This window comes from Helicoverpa armigera, chromosome 7 (genome assembly GCF_030705265.1).
Source record: "Helicoverpa armigera isolate CAAS_96S chromosome 7, ASM3070526v1, whole genome shotgun sequence".
Classification (NCBI taxonomy): domain Eukaryota; kingdom Metazoa; phylum Arthropoda; class Insecta; order Lepidoptera; family Noctuidae; genus Helicoverpa; species Helicoverpa armigera.
The window spans coordinates 6,463,191-6,484,458 of NC_087126.1; the positions used below are offsets into that span (position 1 = coordinate 6,463,191).

The following is a 21,268-nucleotide window of genomic DNA, read 5'->3' on the forward strand; positions in this document are numbered from 1 at the left end:
TGTATTTTATTATTATTTTGTAGCCATTACAATACATCGCAGTATGAGTGTTATGCATCAAAATTATGTGAATCAAATCATTGAGTTTTGATGACCTTACTGTAGCCATTCTTATCCGTATCTCTAGAGCAAATTGAAAAGTTGCATTACTCAATCTAACAAAGGCACTCTAGGTGCTAAACAAATGTCTATCACAAGATGATAATTGTTAACAATCTAATCTTACTGCATCCTATTTATCTACATATGTTGGGATTTATTTTCGTTGTTTATAGTATTTTAACATGACCGGTGTTGAAGAAAGCATGGGAATTGAATCAACAGAGCATCGCTCTACCGTTGCAGGCACTGCATTGCGTTGCTCAATATCTTTCATCAGGTCGCAAGATGCGGCAGACAGCAAGGCATCAATTCAGTGTCCGTTCTGCTAAACAAACTTAAGTATTTCTTAAACTTGTTCCCTTAAACAACAACTTGTTTACATGACGAATGCAGTTCCTGGGAAACGTTCCTTACAGATTGTTTATTAGAATTTGATTGGAATACATGTTAGTTAATATAGCTGTGGTTGCTTTAGGTACTTTGGGATTTTTGAAGTAACACCTCGACTGGAAAAGAGAAGGCACAAATAGGTATGCATGTTTTAACATGCTGGTTTGAAGAAACAAAATAGTTTCTTTCATCCAGAGGCCATCATGAAAGTTAGTTTTTTTTAGAACTGTTTTAATAAAAAGGTTAAGGTTTGGAGGAGCTGATTTATTTTTATCTCCAGGCAAATAATAACTAAATACGGGTAAGTAGCAATGGAATGATGGGAATGTAATGTAGTTCACGGATCACTTTCAGTAACAAGAATACGTATTTAAAAAACGAGAAGCTGGCCTCTAAGGTACTACCAGGATCTCCTTGCTCAATCTAAATATACTTCATAGAAACCGCAATCAATTATTTGGTTACTGTAGTTTGACATTTATTTAAAAATAACGCAAACCACTTAAATGGTGGGGTTATTGAAGAGAGGTCAGTATATCTATTTGATTGATGGTAATGTTCATCCTGCAAGGGATGTAGTTATGGAGTGTTCGGTGGTCAGTGGCATGGTGCGGCTGCCGAGCGGTGCACGCGCAAGGGTCGCGTGAGACTCGACGCCGGATGGACGGAGGAAGGAAGCTTCTAGTTGCCAGCCTGCTCCCCTCGGATCTATTTTAGAGTTCAATCGTTTTATTCTATCATTTACAGAACATTCTTTTTATTATACCTAAGCTAACTAGGAATAATGGGTAGGGTCCTATATGGTCCCTATATAGGGTGAAATATATTTCTCTTGGCAAAAATTAAGTCCTTGATGATTTCTTAGAACTTATCTGGCTAGATCTCTAGAAGACAAGAATGGGTCTTTAATCTAAAGCAAACATATTTACTAAGATGTTTTTCTATGTAAAAAACCTAAAGAGGTTATGAGGATTACAAAAAATATGGATTTGGAAGTAATATGTATAGTCCCACTAGAAAAATAAATATTGAGATAAGTGAACCATAAAGTGACTATTGCATAGATATATTGAACTGTATAATGTAAGGGAATTCAATCCCTTTGCGCGCTCCGTTGCGTTACGTTTCGGAAATGAACAATCATCTATCGGAAGTGAAGGTAGTGCCTGCGATTAATTTATAATTTATGTGTGAAACTACATTGACTATTAGGTATATTAGAATTCGTTGAATGGTTTATTACGTTTGGCTACTGACTTGAGGTTCTCATTCATATATTTTCCGTAATTGGATGAGACTTAATCCTTAATAATTTAAAGGAAATCTCTATGAATGGGAAGTTAGCTGACCTGCTATTTTCAGCCATTATTATTTAACAACGATGAGACGTACATATATTTAATTGGTTGGCGAAAATCCAGTTTGCGAGAATTTTGCTGTCCTGAAGTTAAAAAAGGTGTTATTTAAAATATCTCATTGAAGAAATAATTTGGGATACTATTTTCCTTATTATGACTAAAAACAAAATAACCACATTGATGGCGTAACGTTTAAATGTGACCGCATTTGCCGTCAGGTGCATTCATGAATATTCTGAATAATTTTGAATTTGATTGTGTGAAATTGTGGGGTGTTATGACTTTTAAATATATTCATGGGTGGGGTAAACATTCTTACTTAATTAAAAAACATATTTACTAGTTGGCGACAGGTTTGTAGCCCGTATAAAATTTTAGTTAGAATTTAAAATTTTGCTAGAAATATAAGGTAATCCTTATTAATATTAAAGCTTTAAATGCTAATATTCTGTTATCCCGTTCTTTGATGTCTATCTGTTTCCTCCAAATATTGTTTTATTAGTCCAAATTGTATGGAATGAAATCATTGTTATTATTCTTTATAACCATGGTTTCACATGAGAATATTTTTGTACTCACACTAAGCTCTCTTATCGTGTAAGTAACAATTAAGCGATTAATTGTAATAAGTGCAATATGAAGGCGAGTCGGCCCTTCAATTAGCGAGAAGGCGCTGATTATGTTTGTTTAGTTTAGTACTAGTTTTGTTTTAATACGAAACATGAATTTATATGCAGTTCTATGACCTACAACTACATATTCACTTGTCACTATACTTTGTACTTGGGCACTACAGACCTTAATAAATTCCTACAGTCCTGCAAAGTATGAGACATGTTCCTAATATACTGTAACAAAGACCTTGCCACTTCTAAGTCAGCATGTTGCTAATTTTAGCAACAGTAATTGTAGTTTCTAATTCAATTGTTACAGTTTCGCTATTCAACCTGCACACTTGCAATGGTAATCTCTGGTTAAAGTGTCCTGAGTTAATTGAAAGCCAGACGGCTTAAGAGGGCTATCACAAATTTTCGCGAATTTAAACGTTTTATACGAGTTTTGATGCTTTGGATATAGTCACAATAAAAAAACAAAAATAAGATTCAGAAAGTTTGATCATTTATCTTGAAAGTGTATTAAATAAATATTTTAATTTGTCCACGTACATCAGTAAAATCTTTGTCTCTGCAAAGGATGTTTCATAAAATGTTGCTTTTGGGTATCTTTTGATGCTTCGGTACTCCGAGGATATAGCAATTTAACCATTTATAAAAATGTTCAAGATACAACTATATCTTGTACTTGGAAGTGCTTAAATCAATTTATTACAATTCATACAGTATTACACCAAAAATAATTCTATAAAACTGAGAGTTACTGACAATTTTCCGTACGAAACTATATTTTTTATCTATGAAAGTATAATCCAAATTCAAATAAAAACATTTAATAATTAAGGTGGTATTGTTATAAAGCTTGAAAAAAATTGGTCTATTTAAAAGTAAAACAATATTTTAAAATAATTTTTGTTTGCAATGCAAAATCAATATAAATCTTGTGACGCGCGGTGTTCAACTTTAGTCAGCGCCAGGCGCTTACCGAGGAGGGACGTATCGCTCGCTGTTGCGCCGCGTAAACTCGCCGGAGTTCGAAAATATAGCGCAACCTACGCATCTAACACGTTTTGATACTAGTGAGTTTTATTTTATTTATTAGTTATAATGATCTGATTGAAATGTAATATACATAAGTATTAGGCCATGATATTCTAATTCGAAAATGTTATAGATTGGGTTCTCTTTTTGATGTTGGTTATAAAGAAATATGTACGTAAATGTCATCGTCGTTAGTTTCGCTGTTGCATAATAATGTAATTGGACTTCTTTGATTCTTGCAGGATAATGAAAGCATATTTAATTCAGACTATCAGACTCAATTGAATACCAGTACAAATAATATGGTAAGTATTTTTGTCACCCGCAAAAGGTATACGTGACATATTTGTTTTAATAAACTATCTACATTCCTAGTTTTCATTGTTGCAGGAAAATGAAGATACAATACATGGAAGACGAATTATAGATTTTAGTTTTTTTATAAATCAATTACTTATAATTGATAAACATGGTGAAAAGTTTGGTTGTCGATTAAATAATTTAAAAATTGTAAACGATTACTTGTTTATTGTAACTCAATCGAGCTATTCTAGGTTATAAAATTCATCGGTACAAATAATATTTCATAAACTATAAAAACAATAAATTATTTCGGAAAAAAGTGGCAAAGTCTCAAGTTTGTTTGTGCCGCGTGGCGGTCCGCAGGTGTGCGTTGCGTATTTCACTAGACGCACACATGCGCAAGTGCTGCCGGCTATCGTCTAATTTACCTACAACTGAGCAATTCGATTTTGTAATAGCGCTCTTAATTCCCGACACGCAGCTTGCTAAGCAATATCTTTTGAAGCAATCGCATGCACATATTTCGCAATTTCACTGACGATATATTTTAAGATTTAATCATAAAGATGGCTTCGTTCATTTCAAGTGCCCGGAACATCAAAGAATAAACGAAATTCTTTTGAAGATTATATGAACGCAACAAGTTACCACTTAAACTTGTAGGCCACATCAATATTAAAATGTCTATAAAAATCTTAACCGCACATTCCTTAAGAAATGGTCCTTCCTAAGATGAAGCGACTAATATTTTTTTATTAGCTAAACGTGCATTTATTGTTTGAACAAAAATGAATATTGAAATATCAAACCGAATACATTATATAAATCATGAAGATATGGTTGGTTATGATAAAGAACTGCACTCGCTTCGTCGTCGCCCGCTAATTCTTATTTCCTCATTAGGTGGACCGTTCCCCGCTTGCGAGTTGCGCTTGCGCCCATTCAACAATTCTCCTCACCTCCCCTCTGCGCCATTATCCCCCGACTGCCTCTTCAACACTCCACGCTACCAATCTGTTGAACGAAATTACCTAGAGTGCACTCAGCTTCTGCTAAGTGTTTTGATTTATTGTCCTTTTATTGAACATTGCCTGTTAGTCTTAAAAAAGAACTACATCACAATATGTATTAAGGACAGTCTTATGGACAAGATATAAATGACATTACAAGATACAAAAAACAGGACTGGCTAGCCTTGATATGGTATAGTTTTTTAATACTCCAAGTTAGAGTGATGATCATAAGGAACATGAATCAGTAATTGACGAGACAAGACAAGACGGATTTGTACAGAAATGGATTATTGAACCTGACGATGAAAATCGTGCCATATAATATGTACCTTTGTAATATTTAGCCTAGACTCAACATAAGAACAGATCATCATTTATTTTGCTTGTATCTATAGTAAGTAGTTCTTCATAAATGTATTCTTAGGCAGTGATCCAAAGCGATGCTAGGCATTGTAAAATCGACTGATAAAGGCTAGCAATAGGGCGGTAGATTGAGAGGAGTGCTCTCGACGCTAGAGCGTGGCAGAGGCGGCGGGAAGCTTGCCGGTGGGCCTCAATTTGCCTTAGCATTATCCAATTGCCAGAATAAAATGGTTGGCGTGGGCCAGCGCGTGACCTGTTTTCGAATTTTTGATCCCAATAATATGGATCAAATTCAAATGGAAAAGGTAGGATTAAATTAAAATAAGTACTCCGAGAACGCGAATTCTAAAGCAGTTTCGAAACGAGAATTATTTAATTTGCTTTATGTTGCCGAATGACTTTGTAGAGGAATTCACAGGTACCTATTGGCATACAAGACTATTATCTATAACGGTCTTAGTGTTCTCTTTGGGAAAGGAAGAATCGGTTTAGTATTACTCGTAATACTGGCAGTTGGGTCTCATTGTCACTAGGACGGGATTTGATCCTGGAAACCCTGAGAAATCAAGGGCAAGTCTCGTAAATTGAGGGCACACATCGGATGGAAACTGGTTTTCCGTCCGTACCTATATCTGATTCTACATGGCCTGACATGACATTTATTATATTGCTTTGCGGGATTTGTACTTTTACGAGCTTTTATTTAACTTGTTTTATATGGTACCTATCTGCAAACAAATCTTCGCGGCCGCTTGGAACATAGAAAATTTATATCAGACTGACACGTTTTCGTACAAGCTTCATTAAGCTACAAATAACAACAATCATTGATTCGCGGTAGACACCGATAAGCGGGTGCACTCACGTAGGTCCATGACGCATGATTAACAGGCGCCACAATAGTACGATTAACGTGATGCGTACCCGTGACCCTCAAGCTTTCCATCAGACATACCCTGAACGTAATGCAGTGACTTTAATTTCTCATGCCATTGACAGCTGACCAACTCGTGGTGGAATCATTAATATAAGTTGCGAATAAACAATTTGTGACATAAATGTAGAAACGCTATCTTAAGTTTATCTCAGGTCAGTAACGTACGGAATTAGAAAAACAGAATCAACGCAATTCGTATCTATCCACTGGCGCCTATTTACAAATCTCCGAGATAACTTTATTAATTAATTTAAATTTAAATTGCACTTGTTTTCCTTTTCACACATAGTATCGCACCAAATAACATACCTATGTTTATATAAAAATAATAATACCTACGGTTAATCTACTTTGGTTACGCTGTTGTTACTATTTATGCGACTTACTTTGTTACTATGTAAAAATATTATGGATGGTTTTATCAATTTATTAAGATGTTTACTTTGTGCCATCCTCTTTAATAATAACGAATAAGGTAAATGTTGTACTAATATAAGCTACCTAATCTAAAAGCTAACCTTGTGTGTCCATCACCTCGCATGGCGCGACTGCAATGTAGGAGGTGTCGGGTTCGATTCCCGGGTCGGGCCGAAAGCTCTTTGTGAGTTTTAGAAACTTTCACAAAGCAGCCCGTAGCCTGGAAGTCGGCGGTGTTACACCCCCGTGCCTGGGAGGGCACGTAAATCCCAGAATGCTACTCAGTAGCAGTCGTAGTTACAATAACACGCCAGGGGCCGGCAGGCGGTAAATGACAAATTCTCTGCTAGGTCTTTCCGTCTGTCTGAGTACCTGCTATGATAAGTGCTGATACCTATACAATTTTGATGTAACGGGATATGGATAGACACAGAATATACATGAACTCATAATGTGCACAATACTCCGCCCACCTGCGTTCTGGTAAATCTATCCAATTGAAAATTGTGCTATTTAGGTTATCCAGCGCAAACAAAGACTGATCATTTAAGCACAAGAGTTTTGCTATGAAGCAATTAACAAGTAAATTATCCGTGAGTGCTTACACAGCGCCCTGCGTCCGGCGTACGCTTGCGCTCCCAATTGGACTTCCGAGCGCGTTTCCGAAATCGCTCCAACAATGAACTGACGCGACAATTTTAATGACTCCAAAGGGAGAAGTTATTGTTTTGTTATTATTGCAGCACGAGACAGGAAACTGGGTAATTAGCCGTTAATTTACTTTGTTACTTTATTGGTTTTATTTAATTTTCTCGTCTGCGTGCAGTCTATCGTCTTCATTTGTTTATTTTTAAATAGGTTTAAACGAATTCTATTTTACGGACACGCATAACCAAAAACTAAGTGAACTTTGCGTGAGTCAAAATTACTTGTTATATTATACTACAAAGATACGAAGAAATTGCTTGTTTACTTGTGTCTATGTAAACTTCTACAGTGATTTATGGTTTCATACCATAAGAGATCCATTTTTAAAACAAACAGACATAGCAACTAATAAATATATTCAAAAATGAATTGATCCGTCAGTCATAATTGGACATGGAGGGTGCGTCTGGGCACTGGGCGTGGTGTTGTGACAACTATGGCGGAAGAGTCGTGTTAGCAAGGAATACCTTCGTCCTTCAACGGCACAACAAAATCATTTCGATACATCATCGTTTGTTCATAAGGAACCAGTTATTGTAAGAATTTGTTGATAACAGCCTCAATTTTAAAAAGAAGTTAGTAACGGAAACTGGAAATAAATTCAACAAGTCTAGCTTTCAGATGATTATGAATTGCAAACAATCTATCTAAGTATAAGCCCAGAGCAATACAACTTATGCGATAATAGGTGAATACTCGTAACAGTCCTTGAGTTAAGGAATAAGTGTAAATAGAAACATCAATACAGACTTAAAAGATATGAAACTGTGTCCCACATATGTTTGATCCGACTGATGGTTGTGCGTGCGCAGGCCGCGACCCGCAATTATACAGCCGAAACAAACGGCACAGATCGCGCTCGCGCCGGTCCTGTGCATCCGTTTTAATTGTTACGCGTATTGTTCATCACACTGAATGGACATGACTCAAATGAGATCTGTCTGCATTGCAATGTTTTGTTCCTACTATTTAACGAGCTGTGATATTCGGAAGTTATCATTACAGAGAACTGACTAGTCACTCATGAGGCTGTCTGCATCATATACTTAGTCATTATTATCAAAGTGTCGTAAAAATTTCAAGCCATGCATTTTAATTATAATCTTAGTTAAAATTCTCAAGAATTGAGTAAGATCGTAAGGGCACCTGCGGCATCCGGTCACTTGCCATCCGTAAAGGACGTTACCGGACCGTGAAAATCCGTTACGAACCCTGTTTTTATACTTTCTCAGCCATGGGAACGAAAGTGTCCGTTACAAGAATAGGGAACTATATTTCTCACACTCATTGCCTTACTTTCAGTTTCCTTTAGTTTTTTTGTTTGTTTACGACACGCCAAAACACGGAGTGCCAACAGGTTTGTTTGCACTTGAAACGTATCCCGAACGAGTCTGCATTTTATCTCTGTTTAGGTTTACAAAGAAATTTAAGACCATACGACCATGTTGTTTACGCTATATACGCATAAACACCGTCAAAATTCATTATTAGCTACTGAACAATAAGGGACGAAAAAGTAATCAAATTAAGGAACTATGTTATGTAAAAATAAACAGTGAATTTCTAGCGTGGTAATTTAATTGGATTAAAACCCGCACCACTAATTATGTGACAACAAGTCATGTTCCTAATAAGGAAGCTCACAGTTACTATCACTGTTACCCTATTGAAGCTTGGGTAATTATATTATTATATCTTAGCTATTATTTTAACTAAACATGTGATGGAGAACAAAGCACATCAACTTCGAATTGTGGATGAATAACACTATGAACCTCATTGAAAAAACAATATTCTATTTTGTCACCTATCTTTGGAAAATTCTTACATTTCCCACCTGAAGTAAAATAGAGATGAGGAATGAAGATTGATAGTGCCCATCATGGTTGTGCTTATATTGAATCATTGTTGTTGCTCTAAAAGTTGAATAAATGCGGTATATTTAAAGTTAAGAATTCTGGTATCTTACATTGTACGCTTAGTTGCTTGGGTAATAGTAATGTAATTTTAATTACCGATTAATTATTTATTGTTCTAGTGCAAACTGGGGTGTAGCTTATGGCAAGAAGGATTGGAAAATTCATGTCAAATCGTTTGCGTAAGTATCATCATCAATCTTTTTCTTCCTCTTGCCCTGTACCAAATTGTATTTGGGGTCAGCGCATTGTTTTCCGCTTCTATCCATCTTTACCAGACGTCACTCTAACATTCACTCCCTTCTTACTCATGGCATCTCTCAGTCAATCCTTTCACCTTCTCTTTGGTCTTCCTGTCGCACTCAATCTATCCATTCATATTTAAGACATTTCTCCTAGCATGCGTTTCATCCCTCCTAATTACATGACCATACAATGACAACCGCATGCTTCTTGTCTGTAAATGGTGTTAATTTCAGATTCTCTCATATAATCATTCCTCACTTTACATACATCCTTGTGAATAACTAAATCACTAATAAAAGAAATGCTTTATGTATAATAATATATTTCAGAATGTCACATCGGAGACTGTATTTTCGCGGGAACTGTACTGTGTTATGGGCTGTAACGAGGCTTTGAATACTTACTTTCAAAAGTTAAGAGGTACGCCTAAATATTATTGTAAAGCTTCCTTAACATCATACGACTATCAATCTCTTTCTAAAATAGTTATATCGATTTACAGAATTGATTGGCGTTCCTACTGCTCCCGCTTTGGTAGCCGACAGTCTTACGGCTACATCGCTATCCCTTGTTTGGGAAGCACCCAATCTAGGGAACCTCAGCTACATGGTACAATGGCGGTATGAGGAGCTACCGGGCACTTGGCAATATTATTCAAACTCTAGTCATTCAGACCAGTCTATTATAAATGTGGATGGTCTTAGGCCATACACTAAATATAGGGTAAGATAAAAAACGCTTAATCGTATGTAAGCAATTAAAATTACAGCAATCAAAATAAATCATTAATTGCATATAATCATTTTCCTCTTCACAGTTCCGAGTGGCTATATTCCTGTCTGGTCGAGGTGGTGCTGGAGAGCCGGTTTACTCAGCGCCATCAGTGGTAATATCTACCTTAGAAAATGGCAAGCCTAGCTCAGCACCTTCAACCTTACGGGCCGTTGCTCCAGACCCCAGCCGAGTGGCCATCTCCTGGGAACCAGGCCCATTTCCAAATGGACCATTGATCTCATACGTTTTGCGACTAACGGATACTCAGCCTAACACCAACGATGCTCTTGAGGTATAATCATCGCTCAATTTATAAAAGTATATATTTTTTCTCGTACTAGATATATGTATATAATTTATTTGCCATTTTGTTTTAGGACATGCCAGCATCGAACAACACGTTGTTTTACATGTTTCAAAATTTAGCTCCCGCTCGTGAGTATGAGGTATCGGTTGCTATGCGTAACGCAGTGGGAGAAGGACCGAGAGCTTATGTTAGGATATCTACACCTCCTTTACCGACATGTAAGTTTTAAATCTTGTTGAACTACTTCCATCTTCTGTGCCGATGAGAAATAATTTATGTAATTTATCCACATTTGTTTTAGCTGTTCCTAGTCAGCAACCAATTTTAATTTTGGGTGGAGAACAGAACGTTTTAGCAGCCCCCGCCAATGACATGTTGTCAGATCCTGTAGAGTTATATAGTACGGAACACTCAATTACAGGTAAAGCTTTCCAAAATTAAAACTTCTATGTATGAGCATTATAATATACGGTTTGCTAATGAAATTTTACTCATTTCAGGCGTGGGACTAGATATATCAAGTGATTCCCTTTTCACATCAGTATCGAATGGTTACGTATATCGAAGCAGCCTTTCTAAGAAGAGTGCTTCCGAAACAATACTGACACCGCAAAATTACAAGCCTCAAGACTTATCAGTAGATTGGTTGAATCGGCACTTATACGTCTTGGGAGAAGTACATTACAGTGCTGTGGATTGGTCGAACAGAACCTATATAACGAACTGGGAAATACTACGGTGTGATTTTGACGGGAAAAATCTTATAGTTGCGTTGTCAGGCTTCAACTCTCGGCCGATTCATTTTGAAGTGGATGCTTATAATGGGTTTGTTTTATTTGATATTAAAATGACAATTTAAAAGAGCTTTTTGTATTTGAACGAATTGTACTAATTTGACTTGGTTTTATTTCAGTTACTTGTTTTGGGCTCAACAAGGAGGTGACCGCGGTGGTCTGTACAGACTCGACTTGGCAAACATATCAAATGGTATTCCTCACAGCGCTAAGCCGGAAATTATAGTTCGCGATGCAAACCTGGGAGCTTTCACTGTGGATCACGCAGATTTTAGAATACTTGTTGCACATCTGAGGAGGAACACAGTGTTAGCTGTGTCACTTGATGGGTAAGACAGTCAATTTGAAAACGTAATTGATGGGAAAAGGAAAATATGGTTTGTTGATTCAATTTCTTATTTATGTATTTTTTTTTTTCAGACGGGAAGTTGCCGATTTTCGAGCAAACACACAAACACCAATGTTTCTATCAACGCGATCTATTGCATACGCAGGTGGACTTTTTTACTGGACGAATGGCAAAGAAATGTTGACAGAGGAATACCATGGTCAAAGTGATAGTTACTTCCACAACGAGTATCCTTTGGCATATAACACCAAGACTATAGCAACAAGACAGGTTTTGGTAGCCTTGAGGAGTTGTCAACCTATTCCAGTGCCCGTGAATCCGCCATTAGGGTTGCAAAGTGTGATGGGCATCAATCAGGCGAAGGTTTCGTGGAATCCTCCTCATCTGTTGGGTCATCAGGGAAGTGGAGCCTGGCAACAGTGGACATTTCATCTCCAGTTAACGCATGTTGATTCAGGGGACGTAATAGATATGTATGTACCACAATACTTCAAGTATCATATAGCTATGTTATACTGTGAATTATCTCCTAACTGGCAAATATTTGTTTCAGTAAAAATATAACAGAATCGAGGAGCATTGTGGATAATTTGAAGCAAGATGCTGAATATGTAATAAGGGTAGCTGCTGTTACCGAATCTGGTTCAGGTAAAAACAAGACACTTTTATGGGACCAAGACCGTTTTTAAGTGGGCACTGATGATTTTTCTAAACAAAACATATTTGCAGGTCCATGGTCGTCTGAATTTGTTGGCAAAACATTACCCTCGTCGCCAAACACTTTGCGAAGCACTTTATTATGGTCAGGGCCAGATGGACTATTGCAAACTGATCTCACTGGAGACAATTTACAAATCTTAATCCACAAGTAAGAAACTGCCATAATAAAATGACAACCTACTTGGATGTGGTCTTTGGAGATTTTAAAGAAATTCTGTTTTTCCAGAGAGATTCTGAGAAAATTTCAAATTACCGATATTTCTTGGTACCGTGACAAGCTGTATTTGGTGACCAATGCATCTACAGTAATATGGTTCAACACCACAACTTTTGAGACTGGTTTGATGTCCAATATGGAAAATGTGGGGAGCTTAGCAGTGGACTGGGTCGGCAAGAAATTGTACTGGTCGAATCCTAAACAGCAATTGGTAGGTAGTAAAAATACAAAAAAAATCATACTTTTAAATACAAAGTATGTTGCTACAATTGCATATTTTCTTTAGATAACACGAGGCAATTTAGACGGTGGCAACAGAGAGCCAGTTCCAATTGTGACGGTCGCTAAAGAACTTACAATAGACTCGTTAGGCGCCTACATATACTGGAATACAGGCCACGCGGTTGAGGCGGCTAGACTTAATGGAGAAAATAAGATGATTTACTATCCTGCGCAGTTATTTAGTGGCAAACAAGGTAATATTACCGTCTATATTTACTATAAAATCTGTTTTAAAGAAAAATGATCGGAACTAATATTGCCAACATTGTTTTAGTAATGGGACTGACAGCAGATTTAGAAGAGAAATGGCTTTATTGGCTTGTTCGAAGCTACGATGGATCTGAACTTCACCGAGCTCCTACGGCTGATCGAATCACGCATGGAGTAAATGAAGTATGATTCCTATAAATATCTAGTTTTTAAAATCAATATTAGCCTCAGAATATGAGCTTTTCTTTATCCCTTAATTTTGTCGTTTGTGCGAGTACCTATATTGAAGTTACAGATTTCAAAAATGTTAGATACTAATGTATGCCTCATACTTAGAGTAATGTGTATATGCTTATAAAGCAAATAATACCCTTAAGACTTAGTAACTTTAAGAACATGCAAACAAGAACAAAATACAATATATGTATGTAAAACTCACAATTACCTCCAGGTATCAGGATCACTGGTGACTCGTTTATCGGGAACAGCAACATTGGGTCCTCTCTGCTACTTCAGCGGCCGTCTCGTGTGGGTTCAGGATGCTTCTCGCGCGGTTGTGTCTGATTTGGCAGGGAGATATACTGCTGAGTTGCTGCCCAGGGTACATGTCATTGCGGTACGGGATCCGTCCCTGCATGCGGACAGTGGTAAGTTATCGCAAAGGGAATATGATTGTTTGTATATAGAACTAGTATTTTGTGGTTGTAAAAAAAAAAAAATAAAGCTGGTAACATTACGTACGGTTCTTCCTAATATTCTATGCGGTGGTATTTAGAAACTGTGTTTGATACAAGTTTTAGTGTTTGTAGTAGTTTTACGCTGATCATTTAGTAATGAAATGATTTATCGATTTTAATTTTTTTTCCAGAATCTTTGATAGCAATTCCGGAAACTATTAATTCGTCATCAATAGCAGTGGTGGGTGAGTGGGACAGGTTTAACGTGACTTGGGAGCCAGCCACCAGCGTCAACGTCAACAACAGTCGAGTCTATTACGACGTCAATCTACATTTCCCTGGACAGTATAACATAGAGGTGAGGATTTGACCTAACTGATTATTTTTAGACAAAACAATTTTTTATTCGCCTAACGCATAAAATGTGTGATTCTAAAATAATAAGGAAAAAAAACATAAAATTTTATCAATTAGAAAAAAAGAGATAGGCTGACATTTGCTAAATATGCCTACATGAATTGTTTTAACTAGGTATTTGTATAAGTTTCCAGTCAAAAAGTTCATTACACATTGTTAAAATTGGGTTAAATGTTAGGAAAACTATTTAGCGTTAATTCCGCGAGACAAAAAATCGAGGACCACTTTCGCGGTCGACGAGGCATCTCCTGAAGAAGATGCCCCGTGGAGGAAACGTGTCGAGTACATATAGCTTCGATCCCCGATTTATTCTCTCGCGGAATTAACGCTAAATATTTCCTGTCTTTTTCTTAGCCTGTATTGTCCCACTGCTGGGCAAAGGTCTCCCCATTTTGTATCCCCATTTTTCCTATTATGTCATGTATGGATATTTACAAAATAACGACTGATTCCTTAATTTATCTGCTTTGTCAGAGGACAGTAGACGTGCCGTGGGTGGAAGTGGTATCGGTATCGGTGGGTCCGTACAGTAGCATGGAGGCGCGAGTTAGGGCGCACACACACTGGGGCGGCGGCGGCGCGGCGCGGGCCCGCCTGCACTCGCCGCAGGCGCCGCCCGCCGCGCCTAGAGCGCCTAGGATTTACGTACAGCCTGCGCTAAGGTACTTAACTACTAGACCAATAACACTTTCAAATCTTAAAGCTTCATGAAAAAAGTTGATAGTGAGTTGACAAATTTAATTTCGTCCTCGGTCTTTTCACATTCTGTATTGGTTTGCCTTGAGCACATGAAGGATTATTTTGTGGTAATGCATAATGGGTACCTATATAGAAGTAGTACATAAGGGAGTACGTACAAGAGTCACATAAGGTATTGTATAGGAGTAGTACATAAGGGAGTATATAGGAATAGTACCTACATAAGGTAGAACGTACAAGAAATACATAAGGGATGTTTAGGAATAGTACATAAGGGAGTACGTACAAGAAACATATAAGGGAGTAAATAGAGTTCTACATAAAGGAGTTTAGGCGGAGTACATAAGGAAGTACATAGCAGTAGTACATAAGGTTGTGGGCATGCCATCAGTGTCCACTGCAGTAGATATGCTGCAAAAACATAGTATTAACTTCAAATTCTTACCTTCCATCAGTGGTGGACCGTTATCTGCGATATTCCGATGGGGCAGTCCGGGCCGCGCTAACGGGATCATCCGTGGCTACGAAGCGCAGTGCTGGGTGACGGCTGCCGACTCCACCTCAGCTACTAAACCTTCTGCCTGCGCCGACGCACATCTCTCGCCTTCTCACACGCAACTCATGCTGAGAGACTTGACGCCGGCTTCCAAATACTTCTTCCAAGTATGGCAACCTACATTAAAAAATTACGTTAACAGACTATTTTTTACAAAGCGAGGATTCCAAAATATTTGTGTTTCAGGTGCGTGCCCATACGGACGCAGGATACGGGCAATATTCTGAAGTTGTATCAACATCGTCAGACGAAGTAAATCCCATACCTAAAGTTATGGTGTCGTCGCAAGAATCTATCAAAATTATAGATCTAGACTCCGGGGAAAGTGAAACAATTCCTAAAAGTACTGGAATACCTGTAGACTTTGCAGTGTCCACTGAAGAAAATATAGTTTACTGGGTTAATAACTTGGAAGAAATATTTTCTTCGAGGATTAACGGCAGTGGCCATTTCAAGGTAGCGTCATACTTTCAGATTTCGAAAATCTTCGTTATTTATAGACCGTAGATGTTCTTACATCCTATATTTTTTTATAGCTGACGTCAATAAATGGTTCGGCGACCAGCATGTGCGTGGACTGGGTGAGCAGGTCCGTTTACTGGACACAGTTGGAGATCACATCTATAGAATCCTACGTCACATACCGAGCTGATCTGGGGTTGACCAACAGCCGGCCACATATAACAAGAGTATTTTCCAGAAAACAACCCATTTATAGTCTTCAAATAGCACCACTACATCGGTGAGTGAATTAATTGTTGTATCCTAGTAGTATCAGATTAGAATATCTTTGATTAACATATCTATAATTTCAAATTGTTTTAGGACATTGTTTTGGTACGAAGAAAGTGGACATCAGGGACTGGGGACGATAATGACATCCTTTTTAAACGGATCTGATATTAAACCTTTCTTTAGAAATTCTGAGGGCACAGGACGTGATTGTAACTGTCCCGAAGACCCTCAGGTGGCAAGACCTTTTGTCATTGACATGACCAAGAGCAAGAATTATGATTTGTATTGGGTAGATCCTTGGGTACACCACATAATAGCGACAGATATGGACGCCTGCAAATGTAGAATAGTGGTCGATGCTACCGAAAAGAAAAAATACGGGTTTACACCCATGTCAATAACAGTAGACAGTAGATACGTTTACTGGTTCAATTCTACTCAGAAGGAAATATTTTATACCACAAAGCATCATAAGACGAGAATAGAAGAGAGGAAAACTTCATATGGATACAAAATAATGGCCTTGGATCCCGGAAATCAACCGTACCCTTCAAGAACGTGTCTCTTCCCTAAAATACTGTACTTAAGACCAAAAGTTGTTTCAAATTCAGCCAACAGTTTAACGTTACACATGCCACCGGTAGAAAAACCTAATCGATGTCACTCATTGGAATACGAAATGTCTACAACAGAGTACACTATATTTTATAGAGAGATTGGAAAAGACACTTCTGCTTGTGACAAAGAATCTTGCTCATATGTTACAACTACCAACTCAGAAGTAGTGATAAACGAATTGAAACCGTTTACTAACTATTCAGTGATGTTGGAAGCAACGAACTACTACGCGAAGTTACACGAAATTAAGCCTCTTGTTGGTTCGCCGATGATTTTACAAACTGCTGCTGAGGGTAATTTGCAACATTAAAAATTAATTTTACTTAATTTCCCTAAAATATATGGTTTAATAATTATATTTACCTCATATTTTCAGCTCCAACAGCACCCAAAAATGTAACGGGAATAGTATTAAGCCCGGTACTAGCGCATGTAGAATGGAAGCCTGATCCAGGACTCTTGTATGAGGTTCACTGGAGAACTGATGACTCCCCTTCGTTGGTGCACAAGCTGAAAGGTACAAAGAATATGTTAGCACATGTAACTAAAAGTGTCAGTTAGTTAATACTCTATCAGAATTTGCCAGATAAAGGCTGCTTATAATTTCTGCCAAATATTGCTATCTAAGACCTATGATATCAAAAGTTATATCTAGTTTTTCTGACAGATAAGCTTCTGATAGGCTTTCAGAGATCCTAATAACCGGTGAAACTGGCCATATTTTTTCTAAAACTAATGTAATTTTCCAACAGAACACAATGCATTTGAGGTATGGGGTGGTCGCAGCGCCAACCTGACGCGACTCTCTCCTAACACGTCATACACGGTGTGGGTTCGCGCGCACTCCAACCACAGCGTCGTGGTGGCGGACTCCGCGCACCTGCGCCTTCGCACCTACCCGCAGCCGCCGCCGCTCACTGTCGCGACCCTCACGCCCTACGAGATACGCGTCTCGTGGCATCCGCCTACATCGTACCAGCTACTACAGTAAGAGAAACTCTCTCATCATTTGCCTTGTTTCTTCCCAACAAGTCTAGTCTTCAACCTCCTGATCCTCCTACCCAGTAACTCCTAACCCAGTGACCCGGGTTCAAAATCAAAATTCATTTATTCAAACTTGACTGCAAAACAGCACTTTGCGAACATCAGAAATTTACAAGACAGCCCCCAAAACCCACCACTTCACGACTTCCTATGTATTTTTGCTGGGAAGTAGAAGTGGCGCAACAAACTCCGCAGCAACCCGGTTACCCGATACCCCATGGTAAGACTGGTTGCCACTTGACTTTCTGACGTCGGACTATTTGAAACGACTGCCAATGATGTTCAACACAAGAAAACCCACCTTTACATGTATAAAATTTAGGTACATACAATTATAACAATATCTTCATCTCCAGCTTTAAAATGGAGTACTCAGAGGCACCGCCATCGAGTGGTTCCTGGAAAGCGTGCACAAGAGACGAAAAGGACGAGTGGCTAGCTTCGGAGCTCCGGCCACGCTCGCGCTATGTATTCCGACTCCGTTTGCAGTACGTCGCTAATGCACCGCCGTATTACTGGCCTGACGACGAACGCTTCACTTTTGAAACTCATGGTAAGTTCAACCAATATTTAAGCAAGTTAGGATAATTTTGCATACCTATGCAAAATTTATATATATAGAAGAAATGTCCGGTTTAGAAGTATTTAAATAATAAATATATTACAGGTGATGTGCCAGGCCCACCGGGTCCCTTACGCGTGGAAGGAGTGGGTGATCGAGTATTACGCGTGTGGTGGACGGAACCTGACACAAGAGGTTCTCCCATCATAGCCTATCGTGTTTGGGGACGGCCGCAACACAGGTAATATTGCATGTATATTATTATATTCCATCATTAATACAAGAGTTAGATGCCCCCTGTTCTAGTGATCTTTGAGTGGATATCCGAGTGGGTCTGAAATCACTGCGTGAGTTTCTAACATAAACAGCGCGGACTTTGGAAGTTGGTGGTGTTAAACCCCCGTTCTAGAAAGGGCATATAAAGCTATTGTCCTCAATCAGCTCAGTACCAGTCGTTACAATTACACGTCGAATGCTGTGAGCTGAATTTGAGAAAGCTCTGGTTCTAGAAGTCCACACGATAAGAAATACCTACATACATACATACATACCTATCTATTAAAATTATTAACAATTAAATTTTTTCTGCTAGGATTGCCCAAGGAAGTGAAAACATCACCAAGAATCTCAGTGACCTATTGCCAGCGAACTTACCGTCCGACATCGACGATAAAATGAAGATGCGCATCGCGAGAGAGGGGCTCGAATTGTTGCATAACGGAACTGGTATGTTATCAAGTTAAGAATACTTTTTAAATACATTTGAAGCTTTTCTTGATGAATTGGTGCGGCTCACCAATAAATATAGAATAATAATAAAAAATAACAGTACAACATTCATCGGAACTTATCTGCCAGATAAACTGTAAATTTTGGTTTCACAGATCTTACACAGGTTAGATATACTTACCTGGCAGAAATTATAAGCAACCTTTATCTGGCAGATAGCATTATCTATCGGATAACTGTAACTTTCTCACTAGAATAGAGTATAACTAGTGAAACAAGGCTTTTCAAGTTTTTTCTATTTTTCCTATCTAGATTTGCTCTCTTCAAACATTTTTTTACGTATGTACGAATCAGTAACATAAAGTGATATGAAAATAATGTGTATAGAGACGTACTGGCTGGTGAGCGGCGCGGAGGCGCTGGGCGCGGGCTGGCGCGCGCGCGTGCAGGCGCGCAACGCGCACGGCTGGGGACCGCTGTCCCCGCCCGCCGCGCTCGACGCCGCCGCGCTCTCCCCGCGACGACCGCCCGCCGCTGCACTTGCACTGGCGTTGCTGGCTGCGTTGGCAGCGCTGCTGGCTGTCGCCGCCGCCGTCTTCTACGGTATGTTGTAAATTAACAGATAGCTTTTACATAGTTACAGCCATCTCAATATTCTATAGGTATATCTGTTGTTTTGGTTACTGGAAATATGAATTTGACATGACGTGTATGGGACTAGTAGTCAAAGTACCAATAAGAAATCTAATAAGAAAAACAACAGATAGATAGATTGTTTGGACTGGCCAAGCGTATCCATATAACAGAGCACTCATAGCGACGTGGAGACGATTAAATATCTGACTTTTTAAAGACACCATACCTCTTAGTAAATATCACTCTTAAAACTCATACATAACGACAAAACATGAAATAATATACATAATATAAAAAAATAATTTGAATTTCTTCTCGTAATATTTAATTGATTTAGATGTAATATTAAAATGATGAAAAAATATCTACTACTATTACCTCCAAAAATATGAACAAAGATTTAAATTATGATACATTTTCTTGCAAAGACGAATTTCTATTTACTCAGCATTTAATTAATTATATCCCAAACATTAGCAGCATACAATGCCCGGGCACGAAAGAAGGCAGCTGTGGAAAACCAAATTCCTGTAAACCCCACGAGACGCGGACCTGATGTCGAACTTGCAACATTGAGGCAGTTACCAACGAGACACTCCACCAATATACTTTATAATCAGGCAAGTTTTATATTAGATACACATACGTATTTTATTATTTTTACTCAATTAAATCTCACCGACCATTTTTAAATATTAATTGAGGGAAAATGGATCACCCAGTGGAACCCACCAAGGCCAAGGTCTGCCGGGGCTTGCGACATTGTTCGAAAAAGTTACCGCGACCCTGGTACATAAAGGGCTTAATAAGAAACATGATAGGTTTTAGTCAGTAAGAGTCAGACAATCCGTCAGGCTTTTAACCCACAGCGGGAGGGGTCTTTTGTTCTGAAATAACTATTTTATATTTTTTCTATCAGGGTGTACATTGTCCTACGGACGCAGAACTGGCCAGCTTGCCCCACATTCGCCGTGAACAAATAACGCTAACGAAGTTCCTTGGATCGGGAGCATTTGGGGAAGTATTCGAAGGTGTCGCCAGACAGATCAACGGGAGCACTTCTGATACGAAAGTGGCCGTCAAAGTAAGTAGTGCAACTCCTAAAGGAAACTAATTTTAATTCGTATAATTTTGCGCCATTATAAAGAAGCTTGTTGGAAATACAAGACTACCTAACGCGAAAATGCTCACTACCTACCAATATTTTTTACAGACATTGCGCAAGAGTGCCACAGAACAAGAGAAGACAGAATTCCTGAAAGAGGCCGCATTGATGTCGAACTTCAAACACGAACATATTCTACGTCTACTGGGAGTTTGTCTCGACAATGATCCTAATTACATAATTATGGAGCTCATGGAAGGTGGCGACTTGCTTAGTTACTTGAGGGGCAAACGCGTTTCACTGGTATGTAACACAGCATCATATGGTAAACTTATTGCATGTTAGATTTCTAGTCTGATAATCCCATTTTATTCTATCAGTTTGAGAATAGTTAGTATCCTGAAATTACCAACGAATGTTAATGAATTC

The 21,268-nt window shown here is 38.4% G+C and overlaps 1 protein-coding gene across 2 annotated transcripts in view; it reads left to right on the forward strand.

Moving 5' to 3' along the window:
• LOC110381275 (proto-oncogene tyrosine-protein kinase ROS) overlaps positions 1-21,268 on the forward strand; it is a 28,749-nt gene that overhangs the window by 3,777 nt on the left and 3,704 nt on the right. Inside the window, exons 3-32 of one of the 2 annotated variants that reach the window (XM_064035679.1) lie at positions 9,285-9,344; positions 9,738-9,828; positions 9,911-10,131; positions 10,226-10,474; positions 10,560-10,707; positions 10,791-10,910; positions 10,990-11,314; positions 11,403-11,612; positions 11,704-12,105; positions 12,186-12,280; positions 12,362-12,500; positions 12,579-12,780; positions 12,856-13,045; positions 13,126-13,244; positions 13,513-13,708; positions 13,930-14,096; positions 14,630-14,817; positions 15,310-15,517; positions 15,597-15,866; positions 15,947-16,152; positions 16,236-17,056; positions 17,140-17,280; positions 17,516-17,750; positions 18,164-18,360; positions 18,475-18,610; positions 18,962-19,095; positions 19,486-19,701; positions 20,212-20,354; positions 20,654-20,818; positions 20,948-21,142. In XM_064035679.1, the coding sequence (XP_063891749.1) occupies positions 9,285-9,344; positions 9,738-9,828; positions 9,911-10,131; positions 10,226-10,474; positions 10,560-10,707; positions 10,791-10,910; positions 10,990-11,314; positions 11,403-11,612; positions 11,704-12,105; positions 12,186-12,280; positions 12,362-12,500; positions 12,579-12,780; positions 12,856-13,045; positions 13,126-13,244; positions 13,513-13,708; positions 13,930-14,096; positions 14,630-14,817; positions 15,310-15,517; positions 15,597-15,866; positions 15,947-16,152; positions 16,236-17,056; positions 17,140-17,280; positions 17,516-17,750; positions 18,164-18,360; positions 18,475-18,610; positions 18,962-19,095; positions 19,486-19,701; positions 20,212-20,354; positions 20,654-20,818; positions 20,948-21,142 (6,189 nt within the window). The remainder of the gene's footprint in view (positions 1-9,284; positions 9,345-9,737; positions 9,829-9,910; positions 10,132-10,225; positions 10,475-10,559; positions 10,708-10,790; positions 10,911-10,989; positions 11,315-11,402; positions 11,613-11,703; positions 12,106-12,185; positions 12,281-12,361; positions 12,501-12,578; positions 12,781-12,855; positions 13,046-13,125; positions 13,245-13,512; positions 13,709-13,929; positions 14,097-14,629; positions 14,818-15,309; positions 15,518-15,596; positions 15,867-15,946; positions 16,153-16,235; positions 17,057-17,139; positions 17,281-17,515; positions 17,751-18,163; positions 18,361-18,474; positions 18,611-18,961; positions 19,096-19,485; positions 19,702-20,211; positions 20,355-20,653; positions 20,819-20,947; positions 21,143-21,268) is intronic. The other variant, XM_064035680.1, reaches the window with a different exon arrangement.